The sequence below is a fragment of the Podarcis raffonei genome, chromosome 10 (assembly GCF_027172205.1).
Source record: "Podarcis raffonei isolate rPodRaf1 chromosome 10, rPodRaf1.pri, whole genome shotgun sequence".
Classification (NCBI taxonomy): domain Eukaryota; kingdom Metazoa; phylum Chordata; class Lepidosauria; order Squamata; family Lacertidae; genus Podarcis; species Podarcis raffonei.
In genome coordinates this window covers 14,971,500-14,998,190 of record NC_070611.1, presented here as the reverse complement: position 1 = coordinate 14,998,190, position 26,691 = coordinate 14,971,500, and the positions used below count along the sequence as shown (strand labels likewise).

At 44.0% G+C, this 26,691-nt stretch overlaps 1 protein-coding gene across 3 annotated transcripts; it reads right to left on the bottom strand.

Moving 5' to 3' along the window:
- Positions 1 to 6,181: 6,181 nt before the first annotated feature.
- Positions 6,182 to 25,152, bottom strand: ZBED4 (zinc finger BED-type containing 4). 3 transcript variants are annotated; one of them, XM_053405155.1, is made up of 4 exons: positions 24,993 to 25,152; positions 19,435 to 19,486; positions 13,782 to 13,886; positions 6,182 to 11,349 (listed from the first exon to the last, which is right to left on the bottom strand). In XM_053405155.1, exon 4 carries the CDS (start codon positions 10,989 to 10,991, stop codon positions 7,491 to 7,493), a length of 3,501 nt encoding a protein of 1,166 aa, XP_053261130.1. In that variant the 5' UTR covers positions 10,992 to 11,349; positions 13,782 to 13,886; positions 19,435 to 19,486; positions 24,993 to 25,152; the 3' UTR covers positions 6,182 to 7,490. The 3 variants fall into 3 exon arrangements, with proteins under 3 accessions (XP_053261130.1, XP_053261128.1, XP_053261129.1); XM_053405153.1 differs by having other exon boundaries at positions 25,025 to 25,152; XM_053405154.1 differs by lacking the exon at positions 24,993 to 25,152 and adding an exon at positions 20,934 to 21,033.
- Between the last annotated feature and the right edge of the window lie 1,539 nt (positions 25,153 to 26,691).

The window sequence follows — 26,691 nt, the reverse complement described above, 5'->3', positions numbered from 1 at the left end:
AGCACGAGAGAAAAGATACAGAACCGCAGCAGCATCTTTGTAGCTTGGACTTCGTTTTGCGCGAAAAGTGGTTGCTGCTTGTAGTTATTTAATTGCAGTGTTTCATCGGCTGGTGTCTTGAGCAGCAACCTCTGGAAACGAAGGGCTAAAAACCGGCGCTGCTCTCCAAAATTACCTGGTCCCTTTTAACTGGTTGACCAAAATCCCTTATTTTGGCTGCTAGTCCCTTATTTTCAAGGCTGCTGGTCCCTTATTTTCAAATCTGTAAGTTGACAGCTATGGTGATGTGACTCTGATTGATGCTTGTATCTACTGAAGGTGCAAAGGCACAATTCAAACACAACAGCCATATGTGCTGGGCCCAAATACAGGAGTTTTAAAATTCCCTGTATCCTGTTACCGGTAACATTTCTGAACTAGCTCCCTAGTCTTTTTGCAAGCAGGTGATAAATCAAGCTAACACCTTCAAGGTGCTAATGAGAGCCATCCAAATGTAAATTAGGAGTAAAATACCATACCACATTTAACAGAAGCATCAAATCAAAAGAGTTGGAAGGGAACCTGAGGATCATCTGGTCTGACCCAATATAGAGATCGAACCTGCAACATTGGTGTGATTGGCATCATGCTTTCCCCAACTGAGCTGGGAAGAATTTTTTGTGCGTGTTTTAATCATCGCAACTCATTTTGGGAATTCCGGCTGCGAAATGCAAAGCCTCATTAATCCGTCTTCGCAGCGAAGCCACCTTTTAATAAAGCCAACATTTCCTTGCTTGTTTTAATTTTAAAAAATGTGGTGCTTTTCAAGTGGTAGAGAAATACAGTAGGAACTTTCAACCAAGGCAGATTAGCGATTGCAGCACATTTTCAGTGTGACCACAGTACGGCATCTCGTGGAAAGAAATAGGTTTAGAGTCAACTTAACAATTGTGCCAATAGCCTGAAACCAGCTGGCAGGGACACTGAGCTGCCCCTTTGAGGAAAAGGTATTTCTGTATTCTTTAAACATTCTTTAAGATTCTTCTTAAAATTATGTATACGAACTTTATTTTCATTCAAAGAGAGCTGAGCACCCGGGTTCATAATTTTGGGCGTAGCCTTAGCACAGCATGAGCAGTGTGAAAATTTATCTCAATGCATCAAATGCCAACCTGCAAAACCAGTTCACCTACTGTCCTGCAGTTCCCTTGCTCCCTCTGCCACACGTGATCAATTTTATTCTGCGTCAAAGAGAAGAGCGCAATAGTTTTTCCTTGGTGTGTTATTTATTCAGGTATTCAGCAGCAGCTGGTTTCACTAAGGGCAGGTGAGGTAGTAACCCACATTGAAGCAGCATTATGTGCTATCATAATGCTGTTTCAGCCAGCACTGTAACGTGAATATCAGGTATTGTAGTCTTGCTGACTGTACCAGACCTTGCTAATAAGACACACCTATTGAATTAACTCCTTTTAAACACCAATTGGAAGCCTACTTCTTCCATGAGTGCCGGTTCCCATGGTATTTCACACGATTTGGGGAATATCTGCTGCTCCAAGTATGTGCAGTCACTAGTTGTGACGACAGGCAAGAGCAGGGATTGGCAAGGTTTATTTTGCCTGTGCCAGATCAGTCATGCGCGTGCCCACGATTTCCGGCGACTGCACAGATGTGATTTCCGGCGCCACGGAAGTGAGTCCGAGAGGGCGATGCGGTTCAGGGGTGACTCGTGGGCCAGTCAAACAACTTCCACGGGCTGCTTCTGGCCCATGGGCCTTAGGTTGCTGATCCCTGGATAAGCAACAACAAACCTATGGTCACGTAAAGCATATTCAATAAACACGAGACGTAACTACGCAGCTACTACTATGCCATAAGATCCACTGTCCTGTAATATCACATATGAGCTTTAACTACTGATGAAGCCCAGGACGGCGAAACAAGGCCAATATTCCGGAAATCCTTCTCAGACTTTGTGAAAGGATTTTGTGGAACTGTAACAACCTTTCAAGAAATGGGAGTGCCTGATCACCTCATCTGTCTCCTGAGAAATCTCTATGTGGGACAAGAAGCTACAGTTAGAACTGGATATGGAACAACTGATTGGTTCAAAATTGGGAAAGGAGTACGACAAGGCTGTATTTTATCTCCCTGCTTATTTAATTTATATGCAGAATACATCATGCGAAAGGCTGGGCTGGATGAATCCCAAGCTGGAATTAAGATTGCCGGAAGAAATATCAACAACCTCAGATATGCAGATGACACAACCTTGATGGCAGAAAGTGAGGAGGAATTAAAGAACCTTTTAAAGAGGGTGAAAGAGGAGAGCGCAAAATATGGTCTGAAGCTCAACATCAAAAAAACGAAGATCATGGCCACTGGTCCCATCACCTCCTGGCAAATAGAAGGGGAAGAAATGGAGGCAGTGAGAGATTTTACTTTCTTGGGCTCCATGATCACTGCAGATGGTGACAGCAGCCACGAAATTAAAAGACGCCTGCTTCTTGGGAGAAGGGCAATGACAGGCCTAGATAGCATCTTGAGAAGTAGAGACATCACCTTGACAACAAAGGTCCGTATAGTTAAAGCCATGGTTTTCCCAGTAGTGATGTATGGAAGTGAGAGCTGGACCATAAAGAAGGCTGATCGCCGAAGAATTGATGCTTTTGAATTATGGTGCTGGAGAAGACTCTTGAGAGTCCCATGGACTGCAAGAAGATCAAACGCATCCATTCTTAAGGAAATCAGCCCTGAGTGCTCACTGGAAGGACAGATCGTGAAGCTGAGGCTCCAGTACTTTGGCCACCTCATGAGAAGACTCCCTGGAGAAGACACTGATGCTGGGAAAGATGGAGGGCACAAGGAGAAGGGGGCGACAGAGGACGAGATGGTTGGATAGTGTTTTTGAGGTTACCAGCATGAGTTTGACCAAACTGCGGGAGGTAGTGGAGGACAGAGGTGCCTGGCGTGCTCTGGTCCATGGTGTCACGAAGAGTCGGACACGACTAAACAACTAAACAACAACAACCTTTCATGTGGATGGTTTGGACTTTATGAACAGACAGGTGGAATGGACACCATTACACGGATGGACCTAATGCATGAACTGATTAGAGAATGATCTGATCCACTGGGTCTTCTGCTTTGTTCGTTTGTTGAACTTTATGAGTTAGTTTTGTTGAACTTTATGAGTTACTTTTGTTGAAATTTACAATTTGATACTATGAATAGTATATCCTATTTATCTAAGAACACAACCGGTTACATCTCATGTGTTTATCGACCCCTGGATAAGAGCTTAATGGCTACATAGATTTGGCTTGCATTCAAACATCTGTTGAGTCCATGAGATGTACGGACAGGTACTCCCCCCCCCTCCAAAGTTAGGAACGTTAAATGATTCCCAGGGCTGAGTCCCAATGGAAAATGGTAGAGGCTTCTGTAAATATCACTTGCCTTCTCTCAATGGATGCATCTGACACGTCTCCATGTAGGACCATCAATATGGTTAAAGCCCTGGCTGCTAATACTGCCATCTTTGTTCCAATTTTGAGAGTCAGTGTTCCCGACTGCTCCTGAAAACCCCATAATCTACCCATAACAGATGTTAAGCTATCCTGATATCCTGGATCCTCCCTTGGATCTTAATTAACTTTTGGACGGATCCCATTTGGCCCCAGGTATCTGCTATGTCTTCCATTTGCCAATAAGGTCCAGCAGTTCATCCCCTACCATCACTATTTGCCCCAGCAACTCCAAATGCCCTTTTCTTAAGAAGTCAGTTGAAAGGTATCTGCCCAACATCAGAGCCTAGGGGAAAAGGTTTTTTGCAACCTTATTAGCCCAAATCCAAATAAAACATGTCACTGGTTAAATGTGGATCCACAACTGCTTACCTTTGATGGATTTACTCCCCAACGTGCATTTCTGTACTCCACTCTAATTTTCAATAAACAGTACTTTAAATACAGAGGTTATACCTCAATAATTATGACAGAATAGAATAGGTAATATCTATCCGTTCGTAAACAAAATTCATTTTACGAATCACATTATTCAAGCATGAAGGCCAGGATAAAGACTGCGGTGTTCTCAATTTTTGTTGTTGAAACAGCAGCCTTCCCAATACCATATGCCAAGTGTTCAGAGTCAGAAATACCAGCAGAAATGTGCAAGCCATTGAGCTCACTTCAAGTTGATGTTGGGTCACTGGCAGTTTGACGCTTTCCCTATGGCTGCAATAACTTTACCCCCTGAAAGCCATGGTTAGCCATGGTTTATTCAACAAACCACAGATCAAAGAAGTGTTGGCTTGTTTCTCCAAATCTTGGTTCGTTTTCTAGCTGCTCATGTCTTAGGAGCCTGGTGGACGTCTGGGGTGGGGCGCTCAAACAAACCAGTTAAGGAAGGTTACAGGATTCAGACATAATGCCAAACCATCATTAAAACAAGTCATGGTCCATAAGCTAAGCCAACAATAAATGATGGCTTCACATTAAAAGAGTATAGACCCTATGGTGTTAACATTTGCAGAGGAGCCCATCCTTGTGGTTCCACTATTCTCAAGTTTAGGGATGGCAATCTGGGGGAAGGTATTTCTGTGGCAGCCTGGAAGAGGATATTCATGGTGAAATTCCCTCTCCAAGAGTCATGTATCTGGTACCTTATCATATGCTGAAGAAAACACCTCTTTACCCTGGCCTTTGACTCCAGAGTGTGTTATTTTTAGGACCCATTGTATTCTTCTGATTAAAAAGCAAGTAAAACAATTTACAATCTAGTATTTTCATATTGTTGTAAACCACCCTGGGACCTTGACGTGAAGGGCAGGTAAGAACTTGAATATATTATAATAACGAATTCGTTGGGAGAAAACAAACCATGGTTGCTGGGCTGGGCTCATACATTTAAACAACCTGTGGTTAGGCAAAACCAGCCATAATTTAGACCTGTATGAAAATGAAACCGTCATCTGCCTTAGGTGTTGTCCTGCATCTGTTAGTAAAGTGTTTTCAATGCATTTTCTTAACCCCCCCCCCCATAAATTGATTCCATTCTAGTCTATACAGTGGTACCTCTGGTTACGTACTTACCGTAATTTGTTCTGGAGGTCTGTTCTTAACCTGAAACTGTTCTCAACCTGAAGCACCACTTTAGCTAATGGGGCCTCCTGCTGCCGCCACGCCGCCGGAGCACGATTTCTGTTCTCATCCTGAAGCAAAGTTCTTAACCCGAGGTACTATTTCTGGGTTAGCAGAGTCTGTAACCTGAAGTGTATGTAACCCGAAGTACCACTGTATAGTGTTTCTAAATATTGTGCATTTAGAATAGAATGGAATAAACAGAATATCATATGGCAAAATGTTTTGGCTTTGTTTTTTAAGTAAACAGCTCTTCAGCATTGTGTTCTAATGTGTGATTGCAGATCTCTAACCAGTACTTATCACTGTATGTTCTTAATGCAACTGCTATGTCACATACCGTATTTTTCGCCCTATAGGACGCACTTTTTCCCCTCCAAAAATGAAGGGGAAATGTGTGTGCGTCCTATGGGGCGAATGCAGGCTTTCGCTGAAGCCTGGAGAGCAAGAGGGGTCGGTGGGCACCGACCCCTCTCGCTCTCCAGGCTTCAGAAGAGCCACAGCGCCAGCCCCAGAAGCTCCGGGGACAGCTGGGAGGCGCAGCGCGTCTTCCTGCTGTCCCCGGACCTGGTCTGCAGGCGGGCAGCGGGGAGAAGAGCGCTTCTCCCCGCCACCAGCCCTGCAAGCTCCGGGGACAGCTGGGAGGCGCAGCGCGTCTTCCCGCTGTCCCCGGACCTGGTCTGCAGGCGGGCGGCGGGGAGAAGAGCGCTTCTCCCCGCTGCCGGCCCCACAAGTGCCTGGGGGGGAAATAATTTTCTTTTTCTTTATTTCCTCCCAAAAAACTTGGTGCGTCCTATGGGCCGGTGCGTCCTATGGGGCGAAAAATACAGTACATCATTTTCTGCAACTGGTAGTTGAAGTAATGGAATCCCACTGAGACCAAAACAAATACAAGAAAGTAAGAAAATTTTGACTGAAAGATTGCAGAAATGTCCTCCCCAATTCTTGTTTAATGTAACCCCGTGCACTTTCTATACTTCTGCATATTCCTATAAGTACTTTTCCACCAGAAATCCTCACTGCACTCTAAAGAGAAAATAGGGCAATTCAACTCACTCTAAAAATTGCAAATAAGAGGTTTAATTTCAGAAACTGAGTTCACCATTTATAAATACACTAAAACATAGTAAATGCAAAAATTAGGCAGAGGTACAGTATTTTAACAAAACTACATCTTTTCTAAAGGTCATAGTCAATTCATTTCCCCTAAAGAATTTCATCAATGCACAAAAAATGGGGAGACAAATCTTAATATTAAAAAAAAAGTTGAGACCATACTGTTTACAATTAAAATGCTGGCTATTCTTACCTCAGTTTGAGGTTTAAAAGGTTCTACAATATTTTATTTGCCTGATGGACACTGTCAATTATGGGTCAGATCTACTATATAATATTCTAGGCAGGGCACCAAACTGTAAGGGTTATATTCATAGAGAATCATATTCTTTTAACAGGAATGCAAGAGGATGTCATGCACATTTTTCAATTACATGGGAAACCAAGACTTAATTTTTACACCAAGAAGTATCGGATGTTTTGTTGCACTCAATTTTTAAAGGCTTTAGCATAATACCTACTCTTTATATTTTACCTTTCAATAAACTGTATTAAATAACAAACATTAATTGGAAAAAATTGAAAATAAACATCCCAAAGACCTTATAAATACTCAAGCTCTAATTCAGTTACAGTGTAAAAAAAAACCTGAATAGGGACCACTGAATGGCAAGATTATAGATTACTGTATAACTGATGTTCCGTAATACCTCTAAATTTAATTTAGTCAAATACTAATTCAATAGCCACCCTTAGTACACATACATCACACTTGAATATCATCATTACCCTTTAAGTACATTAGGCCTGCAGTTAAAACCTGCTAAATAGAAAGATGGCTTCAATTCCACCTTTATGTACAGCTTTCTTCTGACAGCTACAAAATGTTTTGTGTAATTAAAGCAAATTTCAACTAATATACAGTACCTGGTTTATGGTTTTTACATAATTGAATAAAAAACTACATAATAGAACTGTTTACATCTTTTTCTTTGCCATTCTATTCAAACTGTTTTAAAACTTCATTTACAATTCTCAATTAAAACCAACATAATTTTGTATTATCAGGACAAAGACATGTCTAAATTCTAATGTGAACTTAAAAAAACACATATATACAATATCTGGCCTGAAGGACTATTAATAAGGCACATGTAGACATATAGAAAGCTTAAAAATAAAACTAGAATTTGGAACTACAGTCACTGATTAAGATGTCATACATGGCCCCTTCTGGAGCAATTTAACAATCCAAGTTACAAATACAGTAATTACCCAGTGAGCAACAATTTTTTTAGACTGGCAGCTTGTTCAATACTGGAAGTATATCAAAGGAAGATTTACTTTCAAAAATATAAGTTTCTCAAAGTGTTCCATTGCTAGCCTTGACTGACTAAAGCTGATGTTTTCATTGGATGTACTGAACAATCTCTCGGATGGGACAATGCTTGGAGGACAACCGAGGAATCGAACTGCTAACTTCGACAGTACTGGCCAAGATGATTTCTTAAAGTTCCAGTAAGTTAGGGGATCACAGTTATGCTCAAGTACTTCTTCCTCCAAGTACAAAAGCACCATCTCTTCTGGCAACTTGGCCTTTTCTTTCGGAGCTTTTGCTTTTTTCATGTCTTCCATAAGTGACCAAAGATTATTGTCCCCGTAAGAGTTTTTAGATGATGAACCTGTACCACAGCCATTGGAAACAGGTTTCTCATCATCTGAGGTAGCGTTTAGTATTTCCAGCTCCCTGATTAAGTCCTGTTTATACTGCTCTGCCTCCTCTTCGGTGAATAAGGAAGCTTTATAACGAGGGTCCAAAAGTGTAGCAAAAATATACCGTGGATCATGAAGTGTGGAGGACAGTCTACTCACCATAGCTTCCTTTAAGGACTTTAGCATGGTATCGATGCCCATCGTTTCTTCAAACAGCAGCTCAATTTTCCGGTTGAGTATATGAATCATTGGAATTACTTGACTTAGAGTGGACATGTGTGTACTCATCTCTCGGCTTGCCACTTCAAACGGTTTAAGTGCGTGACAGACAGACTGCATTACTTTCCACTGATCACAGCTTATTAACTCCCTGAAGCTGCACTCTACGGACATTTCATCAATTGCTCTTTTCTGTTCAATTAGGCGTTCAAGCATATGGAAGGACGTGTTCCACTTTGATGGAACGTCTTGGATCAGCTGGTGCTGCGGCAAGTGATACTCCTTCTGCAGATCTGCCAGTTTCTCCCTTGCTTTTGCTGACCGATGAACCCGTTCACAGATCTTTCTTGCAATACTAAGCAGGTTCTGAACCATTCTCTGGCTTTTAATAGCTTCTGCTACTATGAGGTTAATTGTGTGACCAAAGCACTGCACACTTGAATGCTCCCCTTCATTTAAAGTCTTTCCAATAGTCTGATTATCTGTAACAGTAATCCCAACCTGAAGCCCAATCGATGCGATCCAGGCTTCCCACCAATATTCTAGCTGCTTCTGAATGCTGATGCCGTTGTAGTCACAATCAATCTGCGAAACATTTAAAAGAGCGGAGCAATGGTAATCTTCACACTGTGGTCGAACCCTAGACTCAAACGTTACCCAGTGAGCAGTAAGGGTAAGATATTCTCGAGTCTGGTTGCTCATCCATATTCCCGATGTAAAATGGACTACTCCGCTTTCAGCTTCTTTCAGATGTGAAACGATTATTTCTTTTACGCTATCATACATATCGGGAATTGCAGTACGAGAAAAATAAGATGGCGAAGGCAACGAATACTGAGGCTGCAAGAATTCAAGCAATCGATTAAAGCCAATATTGTCTACAAAAGAATATGGCTGAAGGTCAAGTGCAATCATTTCTGCTACAAGACTGGTAATTTTTTTGGCAACAGGGTGAGTGTCAGAAAACTTGTCATTGGTTTCATCAAAAGATGATGACCCCAACAGATCTGTGCTCAGTGGCACGTGACTATTTGCAGAAGAGGACAATACTGGCTCGGAGGCATCTGGTTTGAGGACATTGTTATGAAACCGTTGTAAATGTCTTAAAAGGCAACTTGTACCTAGATTGGTTGGCTTTTTCCCTCGACTTATTGTACGTCCACAGTGCATACATATTACTTTAGTTGAATCAGCAGAACAAATTGAAAAATGATTCCACAGTTTTGAGGTCTTTTTGCTACTGACAGGAAATATGACTTGTCTCTCATTAGAAACCATTGTGGGTAAGTCAGTCAATTTTGACGATGAACATTCTGCGGAAGCCAAGGTAGCATAAGGAGAATTTGCTAAACTCACATCTATAAAGCTCTTCTGGATCCCGACGACTTCAGGGTGACGTCTGTATAAATGTCTCGTCAAACAACTTGTCCCTACATCACCCTTTTTCCCGCGATTTATAATGCAATTGCAGTGTCTACACACAACTTTTAGACTGTCGCCTGGAGACAAAGAAAAATGATGCCATACCTCCGACTTCAGCTTTCGCATAATTCGTTTATTCTGATGGAAAACAGAGCCGTGTTCAAATATCAAAGGGCTTTTTTCAGGGGAAGAAACTAAAGAAGCTTCACCTATATCTTCAGATGACGACAACAACGAGGAGTCCTCCATAAGTGTATCCCCCAAAGGAAGAGAAGAATTGTTTTCTTCTGCCATTCGGTCCGGAGAAGAACATATAGATGTTGGTTCTTTAGCTACTTTTGCAGGAGATGACCCAGAGTTTGGATCACCATCTGAAGGAAGTATGGGTTGCAACAAAGTTGGAGAAGCAGAGTACAGAGGGGGTATGCTTGAACCACCTCCATTCTCTTGTAGAACAATAGAACGATGGGCTCTCCACATGTGTCGTATTAAGCAACTGGTTCCAAGATCTTTCCCATTCTTTCCTCTACTGAATTCATTCATACAGTGGATGCAAACAGCTTTTGAATTATCTAAAGGAGACAAATAGAAATGTTTCCAGACGGCAGACCTTCTTCTGGACCCAGATGTACTCTTAGGAACCTGGACCATTTTCTCTGCTACATTTTCCACCGCTTCTTCACATTGGTTGTTGGGAAAGGGTTGACACAATCCACCACTGCCTTCTTTATTGCTCTTTTCAGGATGTAACATGTCTGAAGGCATCTCTTCAGTAGAGACTACGGGAACAGACTCCTCAGTTATTTGATCTGGGGATGGAATCTTGGAAACGGTTTTCTTAACTAATTTTATGGGGGCAAGCACACTAGTTAAATCTCCAACATCGGCAGGCTGTGGCGGGATTAATAATGTAGGTGAAGAATAGGAAGAGATAGATGCCATATTTCCATTTTCCTGAATGAGCACAGTGGGATGAGCTCTCCTCACATGCCTCATGAGACAACTTGTACTTAGGTCTTTTTCATTTTTGCCCCTGCTAAATTCTTTCATACAGTACATACATATTGCTTTAGTGCTGTCTCTAGGAGATATGAAGAAATGGTTCCAAGCAGGAGACTTTTTTCGGGAACTTATATTTCTGCTTGAAAGAAGGCTCTGTGTGACAGCTTCCATTGCTACATCATAAAGGGTGCTGCTGTACTGGGAAAACAGAGATCCATAATCATCTTCATTTTCTGCAGAGATATATTTGCCTGTATTGTTATGGATGAAATTCTTTTCTCTATCGTCTTGTTCATCACTGCTATCTGTCTGTCTCAAGTCCTCTTGCTCAGTTTTTATATCTATTGTTTCTAAAGCAAAATTACTATCATCTTCTGGTTCCACTTTTAAACTGCTGATTTTATCCATCATAAAATTATCATCAATTTGTGGAGAATCTGACCTATTTGTATCCATGATTGACCTCAGTTATTTCTGCTGCTGCTTCATAACTTAGTGAATTCTTAGAATTGGGTTTAAATTGTATCTCATAAGTCATACAAAAGGAAGGATGTGGAACATAAGTTTGTATTTGTAGTTTGATAAGAAATGCTTATTACACAAACTTATGAAAGAGCATGTGGTTTAATGCACATAATCTCATTTCTCCCCCGGGATCATGAGATTTCCAGGTCATGTATTATTTTTGATGAGCGATGCTGCAAAATGCTTCATGTTATGGGAAAAAACCTAATGAGAGGATCATTAGAATCATGTTGAGTTTCTTCCTCTAAAAATCATATATTCTTTTCAAATTTCAATCCGCTCACATCATCTAGAAAAAAGAAAAGAAAATGCATAACTGCATCAATTCAACTGAGCTTACTTCATATGCTTAAAATGAATGATTACTTCCTCGTTTTGCCATTAAACATCACTGCTCTTATAAATTAAGAGAAAAGAGCACACACACATTTCAGAAGAAACTTAATTCCACAAAATCTCTGTATGCAGAGTATATCTGAAAATAAATTTGCAGAAAGTATATGTAACAGCCAGAACCCAAACAACTAGTTCAGATGTATCCAAGAGCTTAATCATGCCAGATATGAACCGTTATCAACCCTGCCTTTTTGGTGAACACTCTTTAACATTTCACAAGCTGTCTCTGCAGGTACAGTCCTGTTCAAAAGCATTTTGGCATACATTATATATGGGAACTTTGAGAAAGAAAGGTGAAAAACACCTTAGTCAAAAAATTTTTTGGTCCCAGCCATTATTTGTCTGTCACCCAATTAACAGTCTCTACTTAAAACTATCTAAGCTTAAATGTTGTAGAAAAAATAAACGAGAACTTATTCAACAAATAATCAAAACCATGATGAGTGAGAAGCAGAATAGGCTTATGACATACTGATGTCAGATAAACACTTTGAAAAATCTACATGTCAGCTGAACAAAGGGAATGAACCAGGCGATTGTTGTACATTTTATTACTTACACAGTTATCTTATTTTTTTATCTGTATGGGAAAGAATGGAGAAATAGGTGGAGTCACTTTGTGGTTGCTGTACAGATAATCCATCTATTTCCAGCTTCTCTCCCATCCAAAATTTGTTTATTATTTGTTACATATATCTTCCCTTTCTTCAGTAGGGTACAAGGAAGAATACATAGGATTTCCAAGCATTCTCCCATTCAGGCCCAGATCATTTTAGATTCAGTAAATTTGCCTTTGTACAGGTCCAGGAGTTAAAAATTGATCAGTCTAAGTCAGAGAAAGCTGGTTGCTAAGTTATGCTACCATTCCCACTTTCATTAATTCCGCCATTGCTCTCACTCCATAATTTAAGGTGATGGAAACAGCCCCAACTCTTGCTTCCCCTTTAGTAAGTTTTTGAAGGAGGCATGTGTGCGAATGGACATGGCATGTTAATTTGGTGCTGAGACTACATTGGCCATCTAGTTTACAGTTTCCCTAGTTTCCCTGCTATAATACTCAGGATTCTCCCTATCTAAGCAGAGACATGGACACTAACATAGCAACTTGGTTTAATCTAATAAAATAAGGCAAACAGACAGGAAACAAAAGAGGATAAACTCCACAGGAAGGGGGGGGGGACTTTTCATGTACTGTATTTTAGTCTAGTTCCACAAGCTTAACCCTAAAGCTGTAGGATATGTCTTTGGACTATGGTCTACTCTGTGGGGTTTTTTAAACTGCATCTCTCAAAGATTCCAGAATTTCTATCCATTTAATATGAAAACAGTCTAATTTCCATGCCGAAACTATCACTCATGGGAGTATATTCCATTTCTACTAATCCATAGTAACTATCAAAAAGGAATGACATTCATGCTGACTCAACTGTTAATTTCAATATTAACTGAAATGAGGTGTTAGATCTTATAATAAAAATACTTAATAACAACATTTAATGATGTTTTTATTAGCCACAAAACATTCACCATTTGTCTGTGAGGCTAAATTGGCAAGACAGATATGTTCCTATCAAATCTTCCCTCTTTTAAGTTTGTTTTCATTGAGATAACAGCTAAGAATGAACATATTTAATTAAGAGGGCTGTTTCCCCTTGATATTCCCCTTTTCTTCATACATAGTTTGAAGTTCTGAATAGCAGAGTTGGTAAAATATGCATGTTCTTTAAAGAAGGTTCCAATACTTAATTGTTGTGATAAATCCGGGAGTTGTTCAATTCCCTTCTCAACCACTTCAAACAATGATATTTGTAAAGTCTACATTTCACTTATTATTGAGAAAAGTGCAATCAGCAGAGCTATCCATAATTACCCTAGAGGACAATTTAGAGACAGGAGCACATGAAAATGCCAGACTGCCCATGACATGGTTTACATTGCAACTGAGCAGTCTCCACCTTCAAGATTTTTTGCTAAGTCAGTCTGCTTTCTAGCATAAATCATGTTACATTTAAGCCAAAATCTCTAGCTTCTTATATTTCATTTCATCTACTTTCTCACAATGCTGACTCCCACAGAATTTAGCATGCATGGAGGGTAAAGAGTGGTGGCTCAGAGCAGGCAGGTACTCACTACTAAAGGAGGAAACTGCAGAATTCCTTCCCCTCAACAAGCAAGAGGCTTGACCAATAAGATAAGACCAATAAAAACCTCTAAATTGCAATTTCCTAAATGCATGCCTTTTTATTTGAAACAAAAGTTTCAATTTACCTCCCAAATTTGTAGTAATCTGAAAATGTTTGGTGCATTTTGTAATTTTTCACCTACCTTGTAGGCTTCATCCTTCTCATTAAGCCCATGTGGATAGACAAACTTGACTTTTTCACAGTTTCTTTGATTTATTGAAGAAAGATGTCCGCATTCTCTGAAACCCTGTACAAGGACAAATAACACTCATTTTATATTTTCCTCATTATTCTGCATTAACTACTTTTGAGTTTGTTTAATGATTGTTTTTTTAAATCCAGGCATCATTCTCTAAGTAATGATAGTATGATCCAATTAAGACCTAATGACAAACCTCTTCCTTCATGTGCATTGAATGAGGTTCAAAACTTTGAAACTTCCAGTTTCATCTGAGCACAGTCCTCACCCATCGGCTGGGTGAGGACTGCAGGGCCTGCTCCCTTCCAGGGCCTTTTCCAACTGGCCCAGGGGGCGTGGCCCAGGCCCTCTCTCCCAGCTACAAAGGGACTCCTGCTGCAGTGAGGCCTCGGACCATCGGCTGGGTGAGGACTGCAGGGCCTGCTCCCTTCCAGGGCCTTTTCCAACTGGCCCAGGGGGCGTGGCCCAGGCCCTCTCTCCCAGCTATAAAGGGACTCCTGCTGCAGTGAGGCCTCGGACCATCGGCTGGGTGAGGACTGCAGGGCCTGCTCCCTTCCAGGGCCTTTTCCAACTGGCCCAGGGGGCGTGGCCCAGGCCCTCTCTCCCAGCTATAAAGGGACTCCTGCTGCAGTGAGGCCTCGGACCATCGGCTGGGTGAGGACTGCAGGGCCTGCTCCATTCCAGGGCCTTTTCCAACTGGCCCAGGGGGCGTGGCCCAGGCCCTCTCTCCCAGCTATAAAGGGACTCCTGCTGCAGTGAGGCCTCGGACCATCGGCTGGGTGAGGACTGCAGGGCCTGCTCCCTTCCAGGGCCTTTTCCAACTGGCCCAGGGGGCGTGGCCCAGGCCCTCTCTCCCAGCTATAAAGGGACTCCTGCTGCAGTGAGGCCTCGGACCATCGGCTGGGTGAGGACTGCAGGGCCTGCTCCCTTCCAGGGCCTTTTCCAACTGGCCCAGGGGGCGTGGCCCAGGCCCTCTCTCCCAGCTATAAAGGGACTCCTGCTGCAGTGAGGCCTCGGACCATCGGCTGGGTGAGGACTGCAGGGCCTGCTCCATTCCAGGGCCTTTTCCAACTGGCCCAGGGGGCGTGGCCCAGGCCCTCTCTCCCAGCTATAAAGGGACTACTGCTGCGGGGAAGCCTCGGACCATCGGCTGGGTGAGGACTGCAGGGCCTGCTCCCTTCCAGGGCCTTTTCCAACTGGCCCAGGGGGCGTGGCCCAGGCCCTTTTTGGAACAAACTTTTTGGGAAGGGTGGGAAGTGTTCTGCCATTGCTTCCCTGTTCCAGGTGGTTAATGTGCTTTAAAATGTCCTCAAGCAGTCGGTGGCAATTTAAATTTTTATTTCTTTTTTTCCTTTTTTCCTTTGTTGGGGGTGGGTGGGATGGATATTTGGTTGGGGATTAATTTTAGTATAATTGTTCTGTTCTTTTTTGTTGTTGTTGTTTTATTGGTTCTGTATAGTTTGCGTTTTGTTTTTAAGGGGCGGGATCAGGGCTGCCTGGGAGTGGGGCCCCAGCCAACACGATGGCTGGGACAAGTTCCACAGGGGGGGAAGCACTGGGACATCCGATCTCGGTGATCATGGGCAGGAGGCGGAGTTACGCTAAGACCAGATCATGTCATTACCGAGGAGGCAGGTTTAGTCGTTGTCTGAAGACTATCCCTGCCTCCGGGTCTGGCCTTGACCGGATGGATACTGGAATCAACAGGGGAAACCTACATGACCTGAAGGTGTTGCTGTGTAATGCCAGGTCAATGATGAATAAAACCACTGCCATCCACGACCTGATTGTGGATGGAGGATTTGACCTGGCATGTGTGACGGAGACCTGGTTGGAGGAAGCAGATGGGCCTGTCCTTGCCGCTGCTTGCCCACCAGGTTTCTCTTACACACAGCAACCCAGGTCATGTGGGCGGGGAGGGGGGGTTGCAGTGATTTTTAGGAAGTCACTAGCTTGCACCAGGCGTCCTACTGGGAAGATCCAGTTTTCTGAGTGCATGTTCTGGAAGTTGGGCAATAGGGGCAGTACAGGATTCCTTTTGGTGTACCGACCTCCCCGCTGCACCAAGGATTCCCTGTCTGAGCTGCTTCAGGTCGTGGCGGATTTTCTCCTGGAGACACCTAGTTTGGTTGTCCTAGGGGATTTTAACATCCATGCCGACACGACCTTACAAGGGGCCGCTCGGGACTTCGTGGAAAGCATGGCCTCCATGGGGCTGTCCCTGAATAAGTTTGGCCCAACTCATAGTCATGGACATGCCTTAGACCTGGTGTTCACCTCTAGTGACGTGGGTGATCTGACACTAAGTAAAAGTGAAACAAAAGAAGTGCCATGGTCAGATCACTTCCTGGTGCAACTGGACTTCTCCGCGACCCTTCCCCTCTGCAGGGAGGTGGGACCAATTCGGATGGTCCGCCCCCGCCACTTAATGGATCCAGATGGTTTCCAGAGAGTGGTAGGGGATGCTTTATCCCATGTTGATGGCCTTTCAGCTGATTCCCTGGTGGCCCGCTGGAATGCGGAGTTAACCAGGGCTATCGACTGTCTGGCTCCGAAGCGCCCTCTCCGATTGCATGGAGCCCGGACAGCCCCGTGGTTTTCTTCGGAGCTGAGGGCGATGAAACAATCGCTGAGACGGCTAGAGCGTCGGTGGCAAAAAACTCACTCCGAATCTGACCGGACACAGGTTAGAGCTCAACTTCGAGCCTACCAAGTGGCGATAGCGACGGCGAAGAAGACTTTCTTCACCGCCTCTATTGCATCTGCAGAAAATAGTAGCAGGAGACTCTTTCAGGTGGTTCGCAATTTAACGGAACCACCTTTACCACCGGGGCCTTGTAAAGACCCCAAGATCTCCTGCAACGATTTTGCAAAGTTTTTTGCAGATAAAATCACTCATATTCGGAAGGAGCTAGACACCACCGTGGGAGCAGGGCTGGGGCGGGAGAGTGCTAGAGCTCTGTCTGGTCAAGTTGCATGGAATCAATTTCAATCCGTTACCCCCGAGGATGTGGACAGGCTGCTTGGATGCGTGAAACCAACCACCTGTCTCCTTGATCCTTGCCCATCCTGGCTAATAAAAGCAAGCCGGGAAGGGCTGGGCGATGGGCTCTGCGGGGTGGTGAATGCTTCCCTCTGTGAGGGAACATTCCCAGATCCGCTGAAAGAAGCGGTCATTAAACCGCTTCTTAAAAAACCATCTTTAGACCCGGCCAGTATGGCCAACTATCGCCCAGTCTCAAATCTTCCATTCTTGGGCAAGGTGATTGAGCGCGTGGTTGCTGAACAACTCCAGGCACGCCTGGAGGATGCGGACCATTTGGATCCCTTCCAATCAGGATTCAGGCCTCATCATGGGACTGAAACTGCCTTGGTCGCGCTGGTTGATGATCTCCGGCGAGCTAGGGACAAAGGTGAGAGTTGTTTCCTGGTTCTGCTGGATCTCTCAGCGGCCTTTGATACAATCGACCATAACATCCTTCTGGACCGTCTAGAGGGGCTGGGAGCTGGGGGCACTGTTATGCAGTGGTTTCGCTCCTTCCTCCTGGGCCGTGTTCAGAAAGTGGTGGTGGGGGATGAGTGTTCAGACCCCTGGGCCCTCACTTGCGGGGTGCCTCAGGGTTCCGTCCTCTCCCCCATGCTTTTTAACATCTATATGAAGCCACTGGGAGAGATCATCAGGGGGTTTGGACTGGGTGTCCATCAATATGCAGATGATACCCAGCTCTACCTCTCTTTCAAATCAGAACCAGTGAAGGCGGTGAAGGTCCTGTGTGAGTGCCTGGAGGCAGTTGGAGGATGGATGGCGGCTAATGGATTGAGGTTGAATCCTGACAAGACAGAAGTACTGTTTTTGGGGGACAGGGGGCGGGCTGGTGTGGAGGACTCCCTGGTCCTGAATGGGGTAACTGTGCCCCTGAAGGACCAGGTGCGCAGCCTGGGAGTCATTTTGGACTCACAGCTGTCCATGGAGGCGCAGGTCAATTCTGTGTCCAGGGCAGCTGTCTACCAACTCCACCTGGTACGCAGGCTGAGACCCTACCTGCCCGCGGACTGTCTCGCCAGAGTGGTGCATGCTCTGGTTATCTCCCGCTTGGACTACTGCAATGCGCTCTACGTGGGGCTACCTTTGAAGGTGACTCGGAAACTACAACTAATCCAGAATGCGGCAGCTAGACTGGTGACTGGGGGCGGCCGCCGAGACCATATAACACCGGTCTTGAAAGACCTACATTGGCTCCCAGTACGTTTCCGAGCACAATTCAAAGTGCTGGTGTTGACCTTTAAAGCCCTAAACGGCCTCGGCCCAGTATACCTGAAGGAGCGTCTCCACCCCCATCGTTCTGCCCGGATGCTGAGGTCCAGCGCCGAGGGCCTTCTGGCGGTTCCCTCATTGCGAGAAGCAAAGCTACAGGGAACCAGGCAGAGGGCCTTCTCGGTAGTGGCGCCTGCCCTGTGGAACGCCCTCCCATCAGATGTCAAAGCGATAAATAACTACCTGACATTCAGAAGGCATCTTAAGGCAGCCCTGTTCAGGGAAGTTTTTAATCTGTGATATTTTAGTGTATTTTTGGTTTCTATGGAAGCCGCCCAGAGTGGCTGGGGAAACCCAGCCAGATGGGCGGGGTACAAATAATAAATTATTATTATTATTATTATTATAATTTCCCATAATTGAACAAAACATGAAAATGTGGTTTGTTTTGCAAACTGCACCTGAAGTATTAAAATACCCCATCCCCCTGGTATAGGTAAAGGAAGAAGGGAACACAGAGGTCTATTGTAATGCACTCTCCCCACAACAAGCCATGGTTGATTGCAGCGTCTGAACTATGTATCACTCAGATTATTAGCAATTATTTGAATTCAAAAACTGAGCAATTTAATTACCTTCAAGTTAAGAAAGAAGCTCCAACAGAAATGGTGAAGCATTTAGAAACCACCTAATATAGTTGGACATCACTTCCATTGCTACTTATTCAGATAATTAACTTTCATGGAAAATTTGACAAAAGGATTTAAAGCAGCCTGCTAGCAACTCAATGCTTTGAGTACATCATTCTTCACTTGATGTCAATCTGCTCAAGTCCGTTTTAAAATGCTGGCTTTGATTTTTAAAAATACATTAGGCACTGGATATTTTAAGACCATCTCTCCCCTATGAACCCACCCACATTCTTTAGAGCCCCTGCTCTATTTCCCACTATTTCTTGAAAAACAGCAGGTGGATACATAAGAAAAGCACCCACAGTGATGACACCTAGTTTATGAAATTCTTCGTCTCAGAATATCCAGCCACTGTTCTTCCTCCCTGTCTTTAGAAACCAGACTAGACACTTATTTCCACATGCCTTTGTCCTCTGTGGTGATAGGCAGACTGGTTCTTTTATTGGGATTTGTTTCTGGTTTTGCTGCTTTTGTAGTTGAATGATGTTGTTAGAAGTTTTATTTCTAGTGATACTATGTATTATTACTTGTTTTTATCAGCATTATCCGCTTTGAGAGCTGCACATATGGGAAGGCTGGATACATTTTTTAAAAATAATAATAATTTCACGTGGAAAATGTAGCAAGTCAATAAATATGGTTGACTCACCTATTTGGCCTATTGTCTTCCCCTGGCTTCATTTCAGAGACAATCTCCAGATCTGGAGGGGAAGGACAGAGGGGGAAAGAAAAGAAGAGAGACCTAAATCCATGTCCTTTGTTTTTGACCTAAGTGTATAAAAGATACCCACTTTTCTGCATATAGTCACTTCTAGTGCATCAAACCATACTCACATCTTATTTTTGTAACTTTTAATATGCATCCTTCACCACTGCCATGTAAAGTTACTTAAAATGTATTGATTCAAATGAGTTTACTCCAAATATGACTAATGTTGGATATCAGACAAATATAGTATGCAAGCAAGATCTTAGAACAGCACACAACAACTGTCCAGTTTTGTAACAATATGTAATGTTTAAAAGATCATTTATAAATTAACACAATGAAGCATGAAGCTGCAAATATCCAGAATGGAAACAGGTACACAACTGGAAACCAGATACTGTTCCAGCATTCATTCATTCATTTATTGTAAAGATGGACAGGAAAAGAGCATATATACTGGAGGCTATATGTCATTCCATAGTTCATAGTTTCTAAACTGGTCAGGATACTTTTGTTACCAACAAATATTGCACTTCCAAATTTCAAGCACAAGTATATCCAAAGCCTATCTGAAATGCAACCCATATAACTACTTTGGGTGTGGTTCAAAGACTCTCTCAAAGCAAATCTTAAAAAATGTAGTACAAACACCGACAACTGGGAAACACTGGCCTGCGAGCGCTCCAATTGGAGAACAGCTTTTACCAAAGGTGTCGTGGACTTGGAGAACACTCAAACTCAGGATGCAAGGGAGAAATGTGCTAAGAGGAAGGCACGCTTGGCAAACCCTCACCATGACCAACTCCCACACGGAAACCTATGTCCCCACTGTGGAAGGACGTGTGGATCCAGAATTGGCCTCTACAGTCACTTAAGAACTCACTGGTAAAACTGTGTTTATGGAAGACAATCTTACTCAGCTGTGAGTGATCACCAAAGAAGAAGAAGTGGCCTACACTATCACATTCTGCAAAAATTACAGGGATGTAAATAAATATTCTTCTTTTAACAGGCAAAATCTAGAAACTACTGGAAGATTAAAATAATGAAATTTGAGTAGATGAGATGATGGTGCTAAAATAGGTGTAAAATATAACAATGCAAAATTATTATTTTTTAATCAACATTTTTTTCAGCCTGTGGTCTCTGTAAATTAAAGGAGAGTGTCTAAGCCCACCACAGATATAACATTACCCAGGGTTTTAGTATAAGTCCATGAGGCAATAGATGAAGGGGCTTTTAGTTATTTACAACTGTGACCTTTTCTATCAACATATGTCAGCCTTGCAAATTAGTACACAAATGTTAGGGTGCAATCCTATATAAGTTTACCTAGAAGTAAGGCCTATAGAACTCAAAAAGTGACTTATTTCTGACTAGATATGCACAGGATTGTGCTAATACCCTGCAAATTAATTAATAAATATTAAATAACTAACCTGTGTTTCTATGCTGGCTACAAAGCAGCAACCAACAGGTAAACACTAGCCGATTAGCTGATTAGCAAAAAAAGCCTTCTGCCAAGGGAGCTGGTGAAAAAAGAATGATCCAGCTGTCCTCTCCAGCCAGCTACATTTCCATGTTGGTTTAGGAGGAAGATGAAAAGGGGATGGATGAAGTGATCCGTTCCTCCTCTGTCAGCCCATATGAACTTGTTTGCACTGAATTCCTGGTCATCTAGGGCTACAAGACAAGTTGTTACATACAAGGCTGACCTAAGTACATGGATAATCCGCTGAAGTTCCTATTTCGAAAATGTTAACAAATTGCTAACTATATGCAACGCTAATCTGGGTGGTTACTCCTCAACACCCTAGTATGCTGTTACTCAGGGTGGAAAAGGGGTCTGTTTTGATTATTCCGAATCGAAAACCTGAGGCAGTAGTGGTAATTATTCTGAAATCGCTAACATGGACTCCATCCAGCTGGAGTCACAGAATCATAGAATTGCAGAGCTGGAAGGGGCAAATGGGTCATGTAGTCTATCCCCCTTCAAAGCAGGACTCTTTCCCACAATGTGGGGCTTGAACCCACGACCCTGAGATTAAGGGCTCTTATGCTCTACCAGTCAAGCTAAGATTGCAATCCTTTTCACAGTTATTTGCAAGGAAGCTCCATTGAACAAAATGAGACTTACTTTGGGGGGGGTGGAATGCTAAAAATGGGACTTGATTTAGTTGCAATTAACTAATTTCACGTTTCAAATTTAGGCTACAATTCTACGTACTCTTAAATGGAAGCAAAGAATATAATAATTATTTTAATACTTGCATTTTTATATTTCATGTATTTCAAAAGCTAAAAAATTCAAGAAAGCATTCACACAGGATGCATATACATTGATGAGCCACCAGACAGAATTCCGGCTTCTCACCAAAACTACTCACAAGGAAGCCGTATTTCAATTGCAGCTCCTACTACAGGGGTCAGCAAACTTTTTCAGCAGGGGGCCGGTCGACTGTCCCTCAGACCTTGTGGGGGGGGCCGGATTATATTGGGGGGGAATGAACACATTCCTATGCCCCACAAATAACCCAGAGATGCGTTTTAAATAAAAGCACACATTCTACTCATGTAAAAACACGCCAATTCCCAGGCGGTCTATGGGCCGGATTTAGAAGGCGATTGGGCCAAATCTGGCCCCTGGGCCTTAGTTTGCCTACATAAGACAGCTTTTCAGACTTCTATGGTTCTGCTTATGATATTAGAGGAAGAAGCCACCAGATGTTGTTGGACTACAGCTTCCATCTCCCCGGCCAATCACTGATGCTGGCTGGGATTGATGGGAGTTGGAATCCAACAGCTGTAGGTCCCAGTATATGAGCCATTATACTTTTTTCCTTAACAAATAGCACTGGACATCTTTCTAAATCACTTAAAAGAGCTGTAATACTTGCACATTAGATATGCATTCAAAAGCATGATATCTGCATAATACAGACATTAGAAACACAGGCATTTACATATCACTTATGAGATGGACAGAAACGAGACTAATGCTTCACACACATTATACAAAGCATATCAAGCTTGCAAACTTTGCATCCTGTGCAAAAGTGCAATGATCTGGCATATAAGAAAGGAAAAGGAGAACAATCAGGTTATCCCTCCTTTGTTTTAATTTATGAAAATAGTTTGTAGTTCAAAACACCAAGGTCCTCCCACCACAGTAAATAATTCAGTTTGAGGGACAGTTTATACTAGTCTCTATTTATCAAGCCAAATCATTAAGCAGTTCCACAGCTTGATCAGGAAACAAGCTGAACCTGGCTTCTAGACCATAGACTCAAGTCTGGGAGGTTTATTACGAGGCTAAACTCTACCAGTAGATTGAAATCAAACCAAACACAACTGCTATTGTTAGAGATTTTTGTTCTGAATCCCTAAGACCAACAACTTTAGTAAGAAAGAAATTTCTCCTAGGGCAAGTTTAAATGAAACATGAAGGCTGCAAAAAACACTTTCTTGTTATGACTCTCCAAACAGCAAACAAATTTTTAAAATGTTCCCTAGTCCATGATCTGGCTGAAACATACACAACTCCAAGCAATTGTTAGTTGGTTATATGGGATGCAAGATGTTGCATGAAGAAACCTCACGCATTTGGGATGACATATAATAAAAGTTTAAACCGTGGAGCTGCCATTGGGAAGTGGTCTATGACAACCTCCATGTGGGGGCTGAAGTGGGGGTTGAATTGTCCCTTGGTGTGCATGTGCATGCATTAAAAAGTTGTGTAATGCTGCCAGATCATTGATCCCTAATTCAGTCCATTGATCCAGCCTATGTTGACAAGCAGCCACTCTCCAAGGTCTCAAGCAGAGGTCTCTCCCACCCCTGATATCTGAGATACTTGTAACTGGAGATGCCATGGATTGAATTGTAAGGTCAGAATGGCTATTAACACTCTGATTACTCTGCATCAGGGTGATTTAATGAATTACAGGGTCCCTTAACCAACACTTGTGAAGAAGTGCTTAGACCTTAAGAAACCAGTCTCAAACCACAACCCCACAGGTTGAATGCTCTAGGTCTGTGATAACTGCACAGATGCACATATATTTGCTGGAGAGCTGGAAGTGGCCTTAAATTTCCCATCCCTATGGTAGAAACAATCCCTGGAAGTGCCTCCCCCTCTGCCTGGGAAGTTAAGAGGATTAGCCCAATAGAGCTTAGCACCTTTTGCTGTTAGACTCTGCACAAGGGTCCCTCATTTGTCACTGGGGTGGGGGGTGGGGAGAGAAACTGCTTGCAAAGTGGGCAAGGGGGGGGAGCAAAGCTTGCTGTCAGAAAAGGTGTGTTGTCAGCCCACCTACCTCCTCTTCCAGTAAGTGGAGGGTGGAGGAAGAGCACTCTGGGACCACCCATGAAGTGTGTGTCTGGGACACCCCCCCAAAAGGAAAAAACATAGCAGCAAAGAGGACTATTGCATTGGTTTAGTGTGTGTGTGTGTGTGCCAACTTGAATAAAATATTGGGGGAGGGGGCAGCCAGGTAAGCCCCACCTCAAGTAACTGATCCCATGGATCTGAGTATATATTTAAAGTAGATGAACAAATGAGCAAATTAAGTTCATTTGGATATGCAGAAGCCATTAATAATAAATTTAAGCAACAGCAGAAAGAGGGGGAGGGAAGCCAAGCTTAGAAATGTTAAAATGACGGTAAAATTAGGGAAATGTGTAAACCTGAAAAGCATTAAAAAATGAATTGATTCCATGGATCAATCTGAATGGCATTTGAATGGCAATGCCCATCAACTTGGGTGTGCGTCTGAAGGATTTTCTTGTGAGGAAACAGAAGACCCCTATGGATCAATTTGAATGGCAGTGCCCATCAACTTGGGTGTGTGTGTCTGTCTGTCTGAAATATTTTATCGTATGGAGGCCGAAGACCCCTATGGATCAAATTGATAAAATTTGGGGTGGGGGGTGTGACATACTCAGGGGAAAGAGAACTCAAAGCGGGTGGTGGTTGTTGCTGGGGCGGGGGGAGGGAAAGGTTTGAGAGAGGAACCGAACCGAGGGGCAGACAAAGCCACGCTCCAGGAAGGGACGCGCGGCGGCCCAGCACCTTCTGGAGGGGGGTGGGTGGAGAGAGAAGCCCTTCCTCATCCGGCACTGGAGGGGGGGGAGAGAGCGGGAGGACATAAGGCGTTGCTGTTGGGAGGGGGGTTGTTCCTCAAGGCCCACGAATGAATTAAGTGTGTGAATGGAGTTTCTATCTCTCTTCCCCTCAGGCTCTCCTCACAGACAATAAGGCCGGCGCACGCTTATTTGGGAGAGGGGGTGTCGGCCTCTGAAAGGCGCCCCCCCTCCTCGCGCCGTGTCTCTCTCCTGAGGTGGTGGGCCTGGTCCCAGCGGAAGGATTCCGACGGGCCAGGAGGCGTCCCTCGCCGGCCGAAAGGAGTCCGCGCGGGGTTGGGGGTGGGGAGGCTGAGGAGACAGGCGCTTCGCTTTCCCTCACACACACACACACACACACATATATCTATGTCTACCTACGGAGCGCCGGACCCTTCCCTTCGCTCACCTCGTCTTTCTCCCGCGCGGTGCGACTCGACGCGGGCCCGCCTCCCCGGCCGCTTTGTCTCGCCTCGCCCGCTGCCGCCGCGACGCCGAACGACGCCGACTCCCCTCCTTCCTTCCCTCCCTCCACACACACACACACACATACACCCGGCTCGGCCGACCACGCCGCGCACTGCGCATGTGCCACGCGCGGCGCGCGGCCGGTGGGGGGAGGGAAAGGGGAGGTAGGGCGAAGACGGAGGGGAGCGTCGTAGTCGCGCGCGACGTGGCGCGTCATCGGGAGAGCGACGCGCGCCTGGCCAAGGCGGATAAAATGGCCGCCAACGGTGGATGTTGGGGGGGGGGAAACAGTGAGATCGGAAGTTTTTAATGTTTGATGCTTTATCGTGTTTTTAATATTCTGTGGGAAGCCGTCCAGAGTGGGGTAGTAATAATAATAATAATGATGATGATAGACTAATGTATCCTGGCCCAGTTGTAGATGTTGCCTGGGGTGGTGGTGGTTGTTTTCCTCTCTGTCTCTCTGCCGTGAGGGTGAGGAGGCCAACCGAAGGGGCCTGAGTGCGAGTTCTGCGCTCTCCCGCCTGAGAGAGACAGACGGGGTGAGGCGGAAAAGGGCGGCTTCGGCGGCGGCCAGGGCTCCCGATAGGCATGTTTTCACCCAGGAGGAAATGCCGCTCGACTCAGAGGGTATATAATAATTGTAATATTAATAATAATATTTTTTATACCCTGCACATCTGGCTAGGTTTCCTCACGCTTCGCGGCTGGCCTCTGTCGCTCGCTTTCCCCAGTGGTAATTCGGATCTCCTGTGTTGCGAGAAGCTCCCAACGCATTAAGCTCTTTTATGTACGAAGGCGGAAGGGTGGGGTTTATTTTATTTTATAACTTGAAACTTTCTACCAGCACCGTGGATCTCGCTGCCCGAGTAATTTTTGCATACAATTGCAGCCTTGACAGCTGCGTAGATATCGGAGTCTTGGAAGGTACATGAGCACCAGGATTTCTTCTTTTGGAACAGGTCCCCCCCCCCCCCCCGAAGTCGTCAGCCGAGCCCTTCCTACAGCCGTTTAGGTTAACTTGTTACGCTAAAGTTGTTAACTCCAGAAAAGGGAAATTTCCTGAGGGAATCCCTCGGCTTGATTTCTTTTCTCGCTTTTATTCAGAGTCTGTGACTCATGACAGCTGAATGGCAGTTGTGGGGCTGAAAAGCTGTAGGTTGTGCTTCTTGGTCACTTGGTGCATGTTGTGAACACTTTCAGCCCTGTGCACACTTTCCTGGAAGGAACTAAATAAAACTCTGTAAAGGCTGTTTGCTGGGTTCACTTTTGAGTAGACATTCATATAATTGCACTGTAAGTTGAGGTGTTATGGCACTGTAAGAGCTGTATAAGGCAGAAGTGGTGAAGGAGGACTGGATGCAATAGAAGGTGGGGCATCTTGAATTCATGGAAAGATGTTCTTGCAGACGCAGATATTTCAAGCCCTGTGGTGCTATAACCTTGCAGCCTACATCTGCCCAAACTCTTGCTGCTATCCAATTATTAAAGGCGCATCTGAGCACCATAAATATTAGGTGTGCCCTCTCCTTGACAATGCTTGTTCTGTGAGCTGACATGGAAGTATAGCAAGTTTAATACATAATTTATACTTTCCACCCAGAATGA

Excerpts from the sequence above, each read along its gene's own strand:
- ZBED4 (XM_053405155.1), bottom strand. The coding sequence starts at position 10,991 with ATGGATACAAATAGGTCAGATTCTCCACAAATTGATGATAATTTTATG.